The sequence below is a fragment of the Puntigrus tetrazona genome, chromosome 3 (genome assembly GCF_018831695.1).
Source record: "Puntigrus tetrazona isolate hp1 chromosome 3, ASM1883169v1, whole genome shotgun sequence".
NCBI classification, from domain to species: domain Eukaryota; kingdom Metazoa; phylum Chordata; class Actinopteri; order Cypriniformes; family Cyprinidae; genus Puntigrus; species Puntigrus tetrazona.
Genome location: NC_056701.1, coordinates 474,105 through 490,008, shown reverse-complemented (window position 1 = coordinate 490,008; position 15,904 = coordinate 474,105). Strand labels below are relative to the sequence as shown.

The following is a 15,904-nucleotide window of genomic DNA, read 5'->3' as shown; positions in this document are numbered from 1 at the left end:
CTCCAAAGCTAATGCTACTTATATTCTTTACACTCTTCTTTAATAAATCTTTTTGTTGATCTGTAGGCTGTGACTGGAATTCTGTTAACATCACTCATTTGCATCTCACCTATTGAAATTAATAATTATTCTATTAACATGATTAAGACAATAAAGTAAACAGATTTTTGATGACCTTAATCCAGCTGAAGTCATACTGGAAATAAACAAACATGTGGAGTATTGATATTTTAGTACAGTACAGTATAGATATTTTTAGACAGTACACATTTTAATCACACTATTACCACGTGACTGCCAACAAAAGAGCATGGCATTAATTAATTGCATGTATAGCATTAGAAATAGTTAACTGCACTTGAAGCTTTCATAGTTAAAAATGAAACGCCCAAAACTGTATGTTGTGAAATTCTGGAAGGAGAACATTGGATGGCATCACGTAGGGGTTCTGTATGAGGTGTCGTCCACAAACGTCAGGAGTTTGACAGAGGCATCTTTAGAGGTGCAGTCATTGGTGTAGAGTCACTTAAGTGAGTCACAACCAAAAATAAAACTCACAGCTAATATGAATACAGCCATAGTTCAACTTTTTCTCAAACCCAATAAAGATACAAAATTACCATCAGTCTTTCGTCCTATTTCTTTGATCGATACTGAGTTTGTTGGGCTTCATTCTCCAGTCCAGTGGGTGGCGCTAAAACACATCAGTTTCTTTGACAAACAACATTAAACTTCAGAAGAAGAAGAAGAAGTTCAGTTTCAGCGTGCGCTCTATTCTTCGTGATGCTGGTCTAAATAGAAACGGTTAGAAATGTTGTTTCTGTAAACAGAGATATATAGGGTGTAAATAGACAGTAAATGTGTAAACCTGTAATATTCTCAACCTCACAGTCGGGACTGAGTTTTGAATCAAGCAGGAATATCTGGAAGAGGATCTGCTGCAGTGAAGATGATGTTTGTTAAAGAAGAGATTGAGGAGAACACGAGAGAACCAGGAACATGGAGAATACATCACAAGGAACCAGAAACTTTGAGAATAATACAAGAGGAACAAGGTTGGTGTTTTTTTTTTTTTTATTAATTTTTAATGACTTTTTGTAGTACATCCATAGATCCTTTATGTAAAAATAAAACAATAAAGGAACAATAAAGGAACTGTCCTCATTTATTCAACCTCAAGTGGTTCCAAATGTGTGAATGTCTTTGTGATCAAGCTGTGTTCTCTATTCTAAAATCGATAGAAACCATCTCAGAAATACAAATGGTTTCCATTAAGATTACATTATTAACCATTAAGTTTTTGTAGTAAAACCATTACAAAATTCCTTTTTGTAGTATGTCTTGGCCACTGTTTCCAAAAGGATTTAACGTCCCACCAAAAAAAAAAACACATACGGGTAGACACCATTACACCTTCCATTAAAACTAACACAGTTCCCATTATTACCATTACATTGTCTTTTGTGTTTTGAGCTGGGCTCTATTGTTCCGTAGTAGGAAAAAAATACTATGGAAGTCAATGGTGACCCAAAGCAGCCTGGTTACAAACTTTCTTCAAAATATCTACCTTTCTTCTAAATATCTACCAGAAATTTTTAACTTTTTGAGGGGAAATAAATGATGACAGCATTTCAATTTTTGGGTGAACCATTCCTCTATCATTAAATGTCTTGTGCTAGATGTTGTTTTTAAAAAGTGCTTCATAAAAACAACTTTGACTAGACTTGACCTAAATCCTTATGAAAATGTTACTGAACTGAAACGGAGGAAATTGTATTATTACTTTATACTTTATTTTTGCTGGGAATAGTAAAGCTGTAAACTGTGAGACTGAATTAGTTTTCATGTTAGTAGAAGCTACATTTTAAGTAAAGTCTCTATAGGACTGTGGTTATTTTAGATCTTGTGAATGTCTTCACTGTAAGTCTGTAACAGTTTTGCTGCAAGATATATGTGAACCTGGAGAACAAAACCAGACTTAAGTAGCATGGGTATATTTGTAGCAATAGCCAAAAATCCACTGTATGGGTCAAAATGCTATTTTTTATACTTGAACCTGATTGGCTGATGAATGTTCTGAGCTGTGCAATAGTTTTCAGGTAGCTCTTGGCTGCACTACATGTCCATATCACTTTGAACCAACAATGCTTGGCCAAACAAATAAATATCATAAGCAATATAATAAAAAGTACATGTCATTTCTGTGTTTTTGCCAGAAAATTAAATTTTTATTATGTGCAGAAAGCACATACGCTATCTCTCCAGCTCTCTTTCTCTCTCTCTACACAGTAACACACGTGCTAATGTTCAGCGGGTGATTGATTTGCGATACTGAACCTGATACTTGCGTAGCTTGACAGTCATCTATTCTTAACTGGTGCTCCATTTAAAAAAAGGTGGTGGATTTTCATTTTTTTCAGTTGCTTTTAAGGCATCTATCCCTTATATGATGCTCTCAGCTAGTTTTCTGCAGCTTTTAAACCTCTATGGCTAACATGGATAACCTCCCAAAAAATTGATGCAGTCCCCTTCCTCAAAGAATGCCATTCAGTTATAACTGATGGAGTTCATGAGTGGGAGATTCATTTTACGGATAAGAGGAAGAGAGTCTGATTTGAAGTCAGAGAAGTTGATGGGACTGGCAGCTCACCGCCCCTAAAATGTTTTTCATATACGAGATGCGCATTAAGATGCGATATGCTGCTTTTCTAATATTACATAAGTTTTCTGAAATAACAGCACGGCTGTCTTTATCTTATGTGTAGCCTATTTGAATTTATCAGACGTTGTATTGATTATAAATTAGGATTAACATCTTGGAAGGTAGAGCTGTTTATTTAGTCTTAATGGGTCGCGTTTCAGTCATTATTTCACATTCATTTTGCATTTTCAGAACAAGTTAGCTGCCCTGTCGTGTGAAAATGTAGCCTAAAAAGGTTTGTGTCAGAATATATAATACTACTTAATATAATATTTTACTTCTGACTTATCTGTTTTCTTTAAAAATGGTTTAAAAGTTGGATCTCAATGGTAAATCAATTGCCATTTTGTGGTCTACAACAATAAAGAGTAAAAGTGTATGCTAAATTAATGCATTTCACGTAAATGAAAGAATGTCATTATAACATATACACATGAAAAAGGTCGAAACACTGGACACAACTATGGGACACCATTGTGCAGCAGCAAGCATCACAACAAAAAAGAAAATTCAAGTCTGTGTGAGTAAATATATAGCCCCCCGTTTCTTCATTTGCCTGGGTCCCCAAATTCATTAAATCTGTCCCCTTTATAGTGCAGGTCTGGAATAATATTATCCAGTAATTTTTGCTACGCAGTTGTAGTATAGCAAACCTGCTTACACTGACTGTGTACCTGATTCAACTTGATTGCTTCTCCTGTCCCGGCTTCACTCCCTATTCATTAGATGGCATGAAAGGACTAGTTCACCTAAAAAATGGTGCAAACAGTTAGTTACTAGGCTTGTTTTTCCCTACAGCAGCTAAATAACTAAGTCTCACACATTCACAGAAAACTAGTTACAACCGCATTGATAAATAAAGTGCATATTAAAAGAATATATCCAAACAAAGATTGTGTCAGATATTTAATTGATCCAAACTATTGTTCGTGGTTCATGCCACTTCTGTTCTGTGTGGGTGCATGACAAAACATGAGGGACATCAGACATATTACTATATACAGCTATTGCAGTCTTCTTTTGTGATGCTTTTCCAGGCCTTCCAGGTTTTCAGGTGTTGCTTGTTTTGGGGGTTACTCCTTCAGTCTCCTCTTTAGCAGGTAAAAGGCATGTTCTAAATTCCAAATTCCAGCCTGGCCTTCCTATTCATCTTGCTAATGAGTGGTTTGCATCTTCTGGTGTAACCTCTGATCTTGTGATTATTAGGCTTGGGTACCTCTCACATTTTTACTGGTACCTGAAATCCTATTTTATCCTATGATCTAAAGCGAATGAAACAGGTGCACTACAAAATCAGGCGTGTCTAAATCCTCTTTTGCTGTTTTAACTACCGGAAAACGGTCGGTATGCTGGGGCACATTGTCTGAATGTGTTGTTCAGGCTCAGCTTACTTTGCTTTTATCAAAGGTAGATTTGTTTTTCAGTCAGTAGACCTCATTCATAACACTGCACTAGTTTGCACACTGGGATTGCATTCTACTCCCTGCTGGTTGCACTAGTGTGCACACATTGCACTTTGTGGCTAAGATACTGTCTTAGCTCAGTATGTGAGTTCTTTTGTATTGTGTACTTTGCTGTAAGTGTGACTTCATGTAGCACCAGGTGTAAATAAATAACAAAAAAATACTGATACGGATCTTGGATTCCGGTCATGGAGCCAGGATGCTTGTTTGGACGAGTGTGACCGCGCTGCCAGAATCGATAAGGGCTCTGTGGCGTTTGCCAATTATTTTTACTTCGGCTTCTGGAGCTCCAGACGGTCTGCTGCTGGTGGATGCTGACCTCGGTGAGTATCTTCAGAAGACCCTCCATAACTGGGGAGGAGCGCTACGCCAACCGGGAAACTGGAGTTAAACACACAAAGATGATCCAACCTAGATGACACAGACCTAGATCCACGCACGCAGCGGCCACTCCGGAACCAAAATGGTGTTTTTTGTTTGTTGGAGACAAAATTTTGTATGCTTCTGTCGAAATGTCGTAGGGCATGGACACCAACGACAGTTGTGTCCGCGCATACGACCACCAGACACTGAAACTGCTCAGAAACCACGCATTAATTAAACTGGCTTGCTGTGCGGTCCAGGCCCTTAGTCCTCGGTGTCTCCAGATACCGAAGGCCGGGGAAGAGGACGCCGCAAGCGGGGTTCGAGGAAAAGGAAGCGCGGTAAACGGGCGGGTGTCCGTGCTAGGCTAACCGATAACCCTAGCTGGCCGGCACTCCCCTCCATCTTTCTGTCCAACGTCTGTTCACTTGACAATAAGATGGACTACATTTGACTTCACCGAGCTACACGGCGTGAGTATAGGGATTGCTTTGTCTTTACGGAAATGTGGCTCAGTTCCAGACACCGCCATTCAGCTAAGAGTATTGTGTGTGTGTGTTTTATATCAACACGGAATGGTGTAAGGACTCTGTGCATATATACAACTATTGCTCATCGGTAGTTGAGTTCGTTATTGTCAAATGCAGACCCTTTTATCTACCCCGGGAATTCACCACCGTCTACACTATCGGAGTTTACATTCCACCCAGTGCTAATGCTAAGGAGGCTCTGAGCGAGTTGTACAAAGCTATCAGCGAGCTGCAGAATGCTCACCCCGATGGACTATTTATCATTGCCGGAGATTTCAATTAACCAAATCTCAAAACGGTGCTCCTTAAATTCTATCAGCATGTGGACTTTGCTACGAGAGGAGCGAACACGCTGGATCTTTGTTTACGCTGGATCTTGCGTGCCGTGCAGAGCCTCCTCGGCTACTCAGACCACATCTGTTATGTTGATTCCAGCATACAGACCCTCTAAACCGGTTCTGAAACCGATTAAAACTGTTTTGAGTGTACTGACTGGGAAATATTTAGGGAGGCTGCAACCAACGGCGATTGCATTGACTTGGAGGAGTACACATCATCAGTGACTGGCTACATCGAGAAGTGCATTGATGTTTCCAAGACCATCACCACACGTTCTAACCAGAAGCCGTCGATGAACGCTAACGTGCGTGCTCTCCTGAAGGAGCGAGACTTTGCCTTCAGAGCAAAGGACTGGGCATCTCTAAAAACAGTGAGGGCCAAACTGTCTCGAACTATCAGAGAAGCAAAGTGCGCTTATGCTAAAAGAATCCACGGTCACTTCCACACACCAGTGACGCATATGGCAGGGCATTCAAGCGTTCATTCATTCCACCTGTCTGTGATGGTGACGCCTCCCTACCAGATGCGCTGAATGACTTCTACGCACATTTTGAGGCACAGAATAAAACAACGGTGAGGAAGTCCACCCCTCAGTACTCTGCTTCACCACAGCTGATGTGAGGAAAACACTTTATAGAGTTAACCCACGGAAGTCTGCTGGACCGGACAACATTCCAGGCAGAGTACTAAAGGAGTGTGCAGATGACACGACCGTGGTGGGTCTCATCAGCAAGAACGATGAGTCCGCATACAGAAATGAGGTGCAGAAGCTCACAACATGGTGTAGAGCCAACAATCTCTGAATGTTGACAAGACAAAGGAGATGATTGTTGACTTCAAGCGAGCAAAGAGCGACCATTCTCCACTGTCCATCAACGGGTCCAAGGTGGAGACCGTCAAGAGCACCAAATTCCTTGGTGTTCATCTGGCGGATAACTTCATCTGGTCACTCAACACCAGCTCCATCACCAAGAAAGCCCAGCAGCGCCTCTACTTCTTGAGGAAGCAGAGGAAAGCTCATCTCCCTCCACCCATCCTGACTATTTTCTATAGGGGGACCATTGAGAGCGTCCTGTGCAGCTGCATCACTGCCTGGTTTGGAAATTGCACCGTATCAGATTGCAAGACCCTCCAAAGGATAGTGAGGATGGCTGAAAAGATCATTGGCATCTCTCTGCCCTCTATCACAGACATTTACACCACACACTGCATCCGCAAAGCACACAATATAGTACAGGACCCCACACATCCCTCACACACATTATTCATCCTCCTTCCATCTGGAAAGAGGTACCGGAGCATTCTGGCCCTCACAACCAGACTGCTGAACAGTTTCTTCCCACAAGCCATCAGACTCCTCAATAACCACACCTGAATGGACTTCCTGTTCCATAAGCATTCTTGCACGTCATATTTATTGTTGTTTGTATTGTGTTCCTGCACTAATTAGGTCTTTGCCTTGCACTAATTTTGTCTTTGCACTGTTTGCACTAGTTTGCACACTGGGTTTGCACTCTACTCCCCTGCTGTTTGCACTAGTCTGCACACTTTGCACTTTATGTGGTTAAGACACTGCCATGTAGCACCAGGTCCTGGAGAAATGTTGTCTCATTTCACTATGTACTGCACAGCTATATGTACTTGTAATGATAATAAAAACTACTTGACTTGACAAAAAAAAAAAAAAAAAAAGTTCCAGAGTGGAGAGCGCGGATGCTTCTCTGGCAGATGAGCTAAATAACTTTTATGCTCGTTTCGAGGCTGCAGCTAATCACGTTAATCACGCTAGCGGCGCTAGCGGTATGATGAACAGCATGCATGCCGAGAGAGCCGGTGAGGAAATCAAGTTCACCATTTCGGAGCACGACGTAAGGAGGGCATTCAGGAGAGTGAACACCAGGAAGGCAGCAGGACCTGACGGCATCACAGGTCGGGTTCTGAGAGCCTGTGCTGACCAGCTAGCACCGGTGTTCACTGAGATATTTAATCTCTCCCTGAAACAGTCTACAGTCCCCTCGTGTTTCAAACAGTCCATCATTGTTCCTGTGTTGCAGAAACCTCAACCATCTTGCCTGAATGATTAATATATATATATATTACGCTGGACGTAAAAAACATTTCACTGCATGTCGTACCATGTATGTATGTGTATGTGACAAATAAAATTAGAATTTGATTTGATAATTTGAAATGAGCAGCAGCTGCGTCTGATCATCCGGTGATGGGTGTGTCCAGGTGCTCCTTGTTGATTTCCAGGGCGATGCTGGTCACTGTGTGTGTGTGTGTGTGTGTGTGTGTGTGTGTATATGTATGTATGTATGTATGTATATGTATGCATGTATGCATGTATGCATGTATGTATGTATGTATGTATGTATTTAATCCGTCATATGTGTTTTAATATTCACATACAATAGTTCATATAGTGATTTGAAATAAGTGACAGATCTTCTTTTATTCAGTTTTAACGTAAACCATATGACAATAGAAATATAAGCACAATTCAGAATATTTCACAATTCGGTCTGTACCCATCCCTAGTGATCTCACTTACAGCTGTTTAGGTTCTTTCCTGACAGCTCACAATGTGTCTCTCATCAACTTCAGTTGTTTTTCCTGGTCTACCTGTTTAAAGTCTGTTATTTAGTACACCAGTGCCCTCTTTCTTCTTCAGGATTGGTTGACATGGCTGTGGCCAATGTGTGTGCAATGATTCTGATTGATTTTCCTCCTCCTTTCACCTTAACAATTGCTTGTTTTTCACCCATAGACAGCTCTCTGTTTTTCATGTTAGTTACACCTCTTAACTATAGTTGCAGTTAAACAGGCAAAACACAAATCGAAAAATGAGCGTAGACATTCAGTGCTAATTATTGCTTAATCAATGGGAGACACACAGGCAACAATACACATCTGTCAGTCAAGTTTTTCAATACCTTTGCACACATCTAACATGGATGCTATCTTCTACCAAAGGATGCTATCTTCTAAGTAATATATTCATATTTGAATCCATCCATTCATCCATCCATTTTCTTCCGCTTATCTGGAACAACAAGACGAGAGACATTCCTCCAGCATGTCTTAGGCCTATGTCCCACCAGGAGGAGGCCCTGGGGAAGACCAAGGACATGCTGGAGGGACTATGTCTATGGGACTATGGGAAAAGAGCTGGAGGAAGTGTCTGGGGAGAGGGAAGTCTGGGTGTCCATACTTGGACTGCTGTCCCTGAGACCCGACCCCGGATAAGTGGTAGAAGATGGTTGGATGGATGGTATTTACACAAAATGCGTTATTGCAAGTTGCAATTTTCTCCACATCAGTATTGAAGTACATTATAAAACAGAATGCAACTGAGTGTAAATGTTATTTTAATTCAAATTAGTAAATAGATGCCATGGTTTCAGCCTTTTTGGGACAATAAAGCCCTGCCTACACCTATCTTAAACCTAAACAATATTTTATTTTCAACTTTTTGATTATTTCCTTCATTGTTATTGAAAATAAATGCTTTTCTGATGTGATTTAAAAAAATGCAGATTAGAACCAGGTTGATTGTCAAAATAAGACTGTGTAATGTATAATGATGAGATTGAACAATTGATCAATAAATTCAGAGACGGTCTCTGAAATCAAATTGGCGATAATTGCTAGAAATTAAGTGTCCCTTGACTAGATGACTAGATATCAGTCCTTGTACTGAGCCTCCCTTAGATAAATCTCTTTCTCTGTAATATCTTTATTAACTTCTTTGAACTGCTATCAACACTTTAAGCCGTGTTTCTAGGTCTACAAAAACAGACTGATATCTTGAAATTTATAATTCATCAATGTCTTTAGGTTTGACAGCTGTAGTATATAAGCAGAATAATTGAGTCCATTTTGTTGAATTTTCATAAAAATGCATATAAAATGGAGGCCAGTGGGTAGGTGCTGTGACCTGGGTTTGAGACCCACTAAGAACAAGAATGAGTAGTGCCGGAGTGGACCCGGGTGGACTTACATTGGTGCCGTGAGCAATGTAAGAGGGATTTAGAGGGGTTAGTGTAATGGAGGCCAGCGGGTAGGTACTGTGCAATAAAAACTTTACTACCCTGATCTCAAAAAGAGGATCTCTAGCGATGCCTTGAAGCCTTGGAAGACATTTTTTACTTGTTAGACATTTTCATGGATGTTGTTTACATTGTTTTCATCTGTATGCAAATATTTTATATTTACGTTTTTCATCTTTTATAATTATTTCTTTTTAGGCCTGATGAAAGTGAAAGAAGAGGGACAAGATCTGAATGATGTGGAGGAGAAACATCAGGATCATGAAGACACTGGAGAAACACTAGTGAGATGGAGCATTCAGAAAACAGACGTCAAAAGGCCTTTCAGCTGCTCTCAGTGCGGAAACACTTTCAAACGCAAAGAAAACCTTAAGAATCACATGTTAGTTCATGCTGAAATAAAGTCTTTCACCTGCTCTCAGTGTGGGAAGAGTTTTACACAGAAAGGAAGCCTCAATAAGCACATGTTAATTCATGCTGGAATAAAAGCTTTCAGCTGCTCTGAATGTGGAAAGAGTTTCACACAGAAAGGACAACTTAAGATTCATTTGGTAACTCACTCTTCGGAAAAGCCTTTCAGCTGCTCTCAGTGCGGAAAGAGTTTTACACAGAAAGGAAGCCTCAGTGATCACATGTTAATTCATGCTGGATTAAAGCCTTTTAGCTGCTCTCAGTGTGGAAAGAGTTTTACACAGAAGGCAAACCTCAATACCCACATGTTAATTCATGCTGGAATAAAGTCTTTTGGCTGCGCTCAGTGTGGGAAATGTTTTACACAGAAAGAAAGCCTCGAGAGGCACATGTTAAGTCATGCTGGAATAAAGTCTTTTTGTTGCTCTCAGTGTGGAAAGAGTTTTACACGGAAAAGGCAACTTACAATTCATTTGCTAACTCACACTTCATAAAAACCTTTCGCCTGCTCTCAGTGTGGAAACGATACCTTTTGAATCGCATGTTAAAGGGGTCATCAGATGCCCATATTAAACCTAAGTTATCGGTTTAATATCATAGGATGTGACATAGAACAGGTTTCAGCATATTGGCAAGAAGTCCGCTTCACTTGAGGTTATTTTTTTATTTTTTTTTAATAACATCATAATCTAATGTGTAAACATCTGTTCATAGACATGTTTTAATGTGATAAAATTATATTAATTTTCATAAGTCTTAAATATCTCCATTACAGCCATGCCCCGCCCTCCGCACATGCCCCACCCCATCGACTAATTAGTTAATCGTTTTTGAAACCTATTGATGACTGAATTGCAAAAAATGCACATCCCTGCAGTGATTTGGAAACTTTGATTGCAATTAGACTTTGCCAAAATGTGCTAGTTTTATATGTTCCGCAGTTCGTACCAGTGTCAGCAATCGGACACACAGCCAAGAATTTGTGAGCAGCTTGATCTGTGAAAGCGTTTATGACTTATGACAGGGTTGTCAGACTCAATTCCTGGAGGGCTGGAGCCCTGCAGAGTTTAGATTCAACCCTGCTAAAACACATATACTATGCATGTCTGAAGTACTTGATTAGCTGGATCAGGTGTGTTTAATTAGGGTTGCATCTAAACTCTGCAGGGCTCCGGCCCGCCAGGAACTGAGTTTGAGACCCCTGACTTATGAGGATTCTAAAAAAAACAACACTGGGTGGATTTTTATCATCATAGGGTGGTGAGGGTTCGAACATCATGTAAAAGTGAATATTTCATCCGATGACCCCTTTAAACTTTGAACAGATCAGATTTAAGATTCAAACAAAACATTGTTCAAACACAAAGAGCTGAATTCCACAGAGACAACATGATGATTATACATCAGATCCCAGTGCCAGTCTGAAGTAAATCTAACCCACTCTTTCACAGCTTTCAACAAAAGAACACATACTAATAATCCAACTCAGGAAGGAGATTGTGTCAAATTTGAGGCCAATAACACATGTGAATCTGAAGACTTCCTCAGATTGACCTCTTACATGCAGCAGACAAGAACCAGACTGAGATTCCTTCTGGACCCTTTCACTTTTTGTTCCTCGCATTCATAGAATGACAAAGACTGTCTTTTACTACTTGATTGAATGTATCAAATCAACCTAAATGAGGATAAAGGACTTATTTTGTCGCATAATTTTTATCATGTATGTAACCCTTTTTAATTCTGATTAAATATGCTATGATCCTTGCCATCATTGTTCCGTCCGCTTTGCTCTATGTGTGTGTGTGCAGGGGTTAATCAAGGAACGTGATTGGAGTTCTCTGTTTTGGCATAAATCCATTTTGACAGTTATTAAAAATTCAGTGTTCTTGAAAGAACTGAACTAATCTGTCATCAATCTGGGCAAATGCTAGACTACTCATTAATCTGCTCGATTGCTCCTGTCTGCTGAGAGGTTGGTTTGTCTGTAGCTCCGCAGTAGCCAGCTCTTCAATTTATCTCCTCTCTTCTAAGCGATCAAATATAATTTAACTGTCTACATACCGTTGATACTATTAAATTAATCTAACTAATTAGACTGCTGTTAGTTCGTTTGCTTTAATCTAAAACTCATTGGTGAGTTAGTACTTGTTAGCCAATTCACTTTCGCTCCCACACGCGTTTTGGCTTTTGTTGGTCGCTCCTGTTCATTTGATCCTCGCACTCGTTCGCTCCATTTTCACAAGCTCATCAAAACAAGAGTGGGAAATGAATCCTTCACGGTGAGTAAATGGCTTCTCCTGCATCGTCACTTGCACCGTCTGTCACATGTATAGTTTATCCTTCTCTGTTAGCGATCAGGGATTCACGTGTGATAAATGCAGGGAAATAGCTAGGCTGAAAGAGAAGGTTTTAGAATTAGAGACACGTATCAAACTTTAATTGAGGACAGTAAGAATGCGAGGGCTGTAGATACTGCTTTGGATGCGACTAGTACAGTGAATCATGTACATTGTTCGGTTCCAGCTTCAGAGCCCCTGCAGCAGGTATCTGGGTGACCGTGAGGGCGGGCTAGTCGCGGGTCAAAACACGCTCTTCCGTTCCGATCAGAACATCAAACAGGTTCTCCTCAATCATTGACCCACTGAGAAACCTGATCAAAGTGCTCTAGTAATTGGCGATTCTATTGTATGCGAACGCGTGAAAATAGAGACACCAGCCACCATAGTCCAATGCTTACGGGAGCCAGAGCGTCTGACATCTTGTCAAATTTAAAAGTGCTGGCTAATGCTAAACGTAAATTCCGTAAGATTGTTATTCACGTCGGCGCTAATGATGTTCGACGTCGCCAGTCGAGATCACTAAAAATAATATTAAAGAGTGTGTGAATTTGCAAGCACGATGTCGGACAATGTAATATGCTCTGGTCCTCCCCTGCTTACCGGGGTGATGAGATTTACAGCCGACTGCTGGGTCTCAATGGCTGGATGTCTAAGTGGTGCCCGCAGAACAGCATAGGCTTTATAGACAATTGGATGAGTTTCTGGGGCAGACCTGAGAAGAACACCAGTTCACAAACAGACTCCACTTCAGGGCATATGCTCATCTTGTACAGGAGCTCTAGCCTGAATAATAGTGTTCACTACAAGTCTGCCTCGGCTGGAGGGACTGGCTCGATTGCAACCTTTGCCAGGAGGACATCAATCTCCTCTCGTAAGACAGAAGTTTCTAGAATGCCACTGAATCCAGGAGGTCGCGAGGCTAATTGGATCACATAGCCTAGCCAGAATGGGGTGTGCATTGGGGAACAGTTGGAGGGGATAGTTCACTCGGGCTGGAACTCCCCAGACCATCTGGGTGACTTGCCATTTTGGCTCGAGATATATGGAGAAGCGTAGCGCCCCCTTACCATCATCTGTTGTCCACTGGTATAGTGGAGTGCTGTGGAGGAAAGTAAAGAAAAGATCTCTGCACTCTGTCACACCACTGACCCGAAGGATGACGAGATTGCTCTTTTCGGAGACATTTGGACACTTGGGTCTGTGGCGGAACAGCAGGAAAATGAAACAGGGTTTTCTGCCCAGCCTTCCTGGGGAAGGAGTGGCGCCATGTTCACTTAAAAGCGGTGGCAGCTGGAGGATCACATCGGTGGAGGATGTGCTGAATCGCCTCGGCCTGCTGTTGTACTGCCCAGAACTGCTTAGTGAAGTCCTCAACAGTGTCACCGAATAGCCCAGCCTAGGAGATGGGAGCATCCAAGAAGCAAATCTTGTTAGCATCGTGCATCTCGGCCAGGTTGAGCCATAAATGGCGCTCTTGGGCCACCAAAGTGGACATTTCCTTTCCGAGGAGCGACGTGACCTCGCCGCTTGTAGAGCAAAGTCGGTTGCCGTGGGCAGCTCCTGCGTCGACCTTAGGTCGGAGCCACCTCGTGCAGCTCTTTCAATGCCTTGGCCTGGTGAACCTGCAGGATTTCCATCAATCAATTAATCATTTTTATTTATATAGCGCTTTTAACAACACAGGTTGCATCAAAGCACTGTACAGTATAATGTAGAAGAGTACAATGACAGGGATGTATAATGAAGAGAGTGATTTCTTATTAAATGCAGAGACGGTCTCTGTAGTCAATTCAACAATAGTCACTAGAAGTTAAGTGTCCCCAACCAAGCAAGCCAGAGGCGACAGCGGCTAGAAACAAAACCCCATGCATACAGAATGGAGAAAAAACCTTGGGAGAAACCAGACTCAGTTGGGGTCAGTTCTCCTCTGACCGGACGCCCAGCACTTAACTTCCAGTTCAATTTTAAACACAGCTGTGTCAGGTAGTGTAAATGACTTAGTGTGTGTGTGTGTGTGTGTGTGTGTGCATCAGGATCTGGTGATCTGTCGACAGGCGCATCTAGGTGTTCTGGTCTCTGATGAACATAATCTCTGTGTGCTGATCCACCATCTAGTCTGGATCACCATCTCCTCTAGGCAGTCTGAAATACTTCTAATTTAGTTTTTCTCCACCTGCGCTCCATTTTCCGGGCTGCTCTCTTTAGGGTGCGTGTGTTGTCATTATACCATGGAGTCAGATTGTTTTCTTTTATCTTTTTAAGTGCAAAGGAGCAACTGTATCTAAAGTGCTAGAAAAAGAGAGTGCATAGTTTCTGTTATATCAAGTTTTTGCGTCGTATTGGATGAGCTAAGGATGCATTCCATGGCATGCAGGACAGAGGCGGCTTGGCTCGCAGCACTGTAGGCCTTAGCAGCGATAGCTGCCGTAGTCCTACAGGCTTTGGATGGGGTCTGGGATGATTCCGCCAGGTGGCGGCGTTTTGCTGGCACAAATGCACCAGAACCTCTCTCCACCTGGAGAATAACCACATAACCCCTCGCCACCCCACCATCAAGGGTGTGAAGATGGAGAAGGAAGATGAGTGGCTTTTGGGTGAAAACGGAGCCATCCACGACTTCGTCAACTCCCCATGAACCACTTGCCAAATTTCACTGGCGTTGTCAAGTTAATAAGGGCTCCAAGCAAGACCCCAGACTGTCGTCTTGACATACTCGTAGTGACTGACAGACAGGAAACCTGGTTATCTGTATACAGCTACAGTCTTCAGTTCTAGCATATTTGCTTCGATTAGTTCATATATCCTCTGCACATAATGTACAGTCCTAAATTCACTGTATCTGACAATAAACAATGTGTCCAGATTTGACTGTAATAATAATACAAAAATTGTTTTATTGTAATTTTTATAAACAATAGTCTTTAATAATGCCTAAATATATATCCAAATGAAAAACCTAATGCATGCTAATAATTATAATTGAAAATTTCCAGCAACTAGGGTATTGTCATGTATCATAAGGGTATAGGGTATTGTCACTGGACTCTTTTTGGTTGTTTTCTTGTCCCATGTGCTCTGTATGCCCTACTTTTCGTTTCTCTTAATTGTATCATTGTCTTCAGGTGTGCCTTATTAATTTAATAATTTACTTTGTGTATTTAAGTCCATTTTTTCCCGTTCAGTTTGTCCGATCGTCGTCCTTAATACGTGTGGTTCTAGTCTGTTTGCCTGCCTGCCTGTCTGTAGTGTTATAATTTGCTTCTTGGTGTAAGATTAAAACTGTTTGTTATATGCTCCTCTAGCACTCTTTCTCTGAACCACACCGTGACAGGTATACAAGATTATATAGACTATACAGCCATCTAATGGTTACACATCAATATTACAGATGATTAATGGTACTTCATTTCATGTTTTAAAAAAAAAAAAAAAAAAAAAAAAAATATATACAAACCTTATTTTCATTGAAAACAAGGTTAAGGACTGCTCTCTCCTCATCAGTATTGACTCACTTCCTCATCAGGAAGTGAGTCGCAACAAAAGTAAAACTCACAGCTAAAATGAATGCAGCCACAATTTTACTTCCTCAAACTGTACAGATACTGTACAGTGCTGCTTGAAAGTCCAGAGTAAGATGAGGCTGGGGAATCTCTAATTTCAGTCAGCAGGTGAGCAGTGAGAAAAACACTATCATCTGTTTCAC

At 41.2% G+C, this 15,904-nt stretch overlaps 1 protein-coding gene across 2 annotated transcripts; it reads left to right on the top strand.

Moving 5' to 3' along the window:
* Nucleotides 1-745: 745 nt before the first annotated feature.
* Nucleotides 746-11,550, top strand: LOC122330426 (gastrula zinc finger protein XlCGF8.2DB-like). Of its 2 annotated transcripts, none has more exons than XM_043227378.1 (3): nt 746-804; nt 892-1,055; nt 9,647-11,550. In XM_043227378.1, exons 2-3 carry the CDS (start codon nt 950-952, stop codon nt 10,351-10,353), a joined length of 813 nt encoding a protein of 270 aa, XP_043083313.1. In that variant the 5' UTR covers nt 746-804; nt 892-949; the 3' UTR covers nt 10,354-11,550. The 2 variants fall into 2 exon arrangements, with proteins under 2 accessions (XP_043083313.1, XP_043083321.1); XM_043227386.1 differs by adding an exon at nt 2,894-2,936 and having other exon boundaries at nt 758-1,055.
* Nucleotides 11,551-15,904: the final 4,354 nt, after the last annotated feature.

Bases quoted from the DNA above. Each gene is read 5' to 3' on its own strand.
- LOC122330426 (XM_043227378.1), top strand. From the start codon at position 950: ATGATGTTTGTTAAAGAAGAGATTGAGGAGAACACGAGAGAACCAGGA. The intron at 1,056-9,646 runs GTTGGTGTTTTT...ATTTCTTTTTAG, and splicing joins AATAATACAAGAGGAACAAG to GCCTGATGAAAGTGAAAGAA.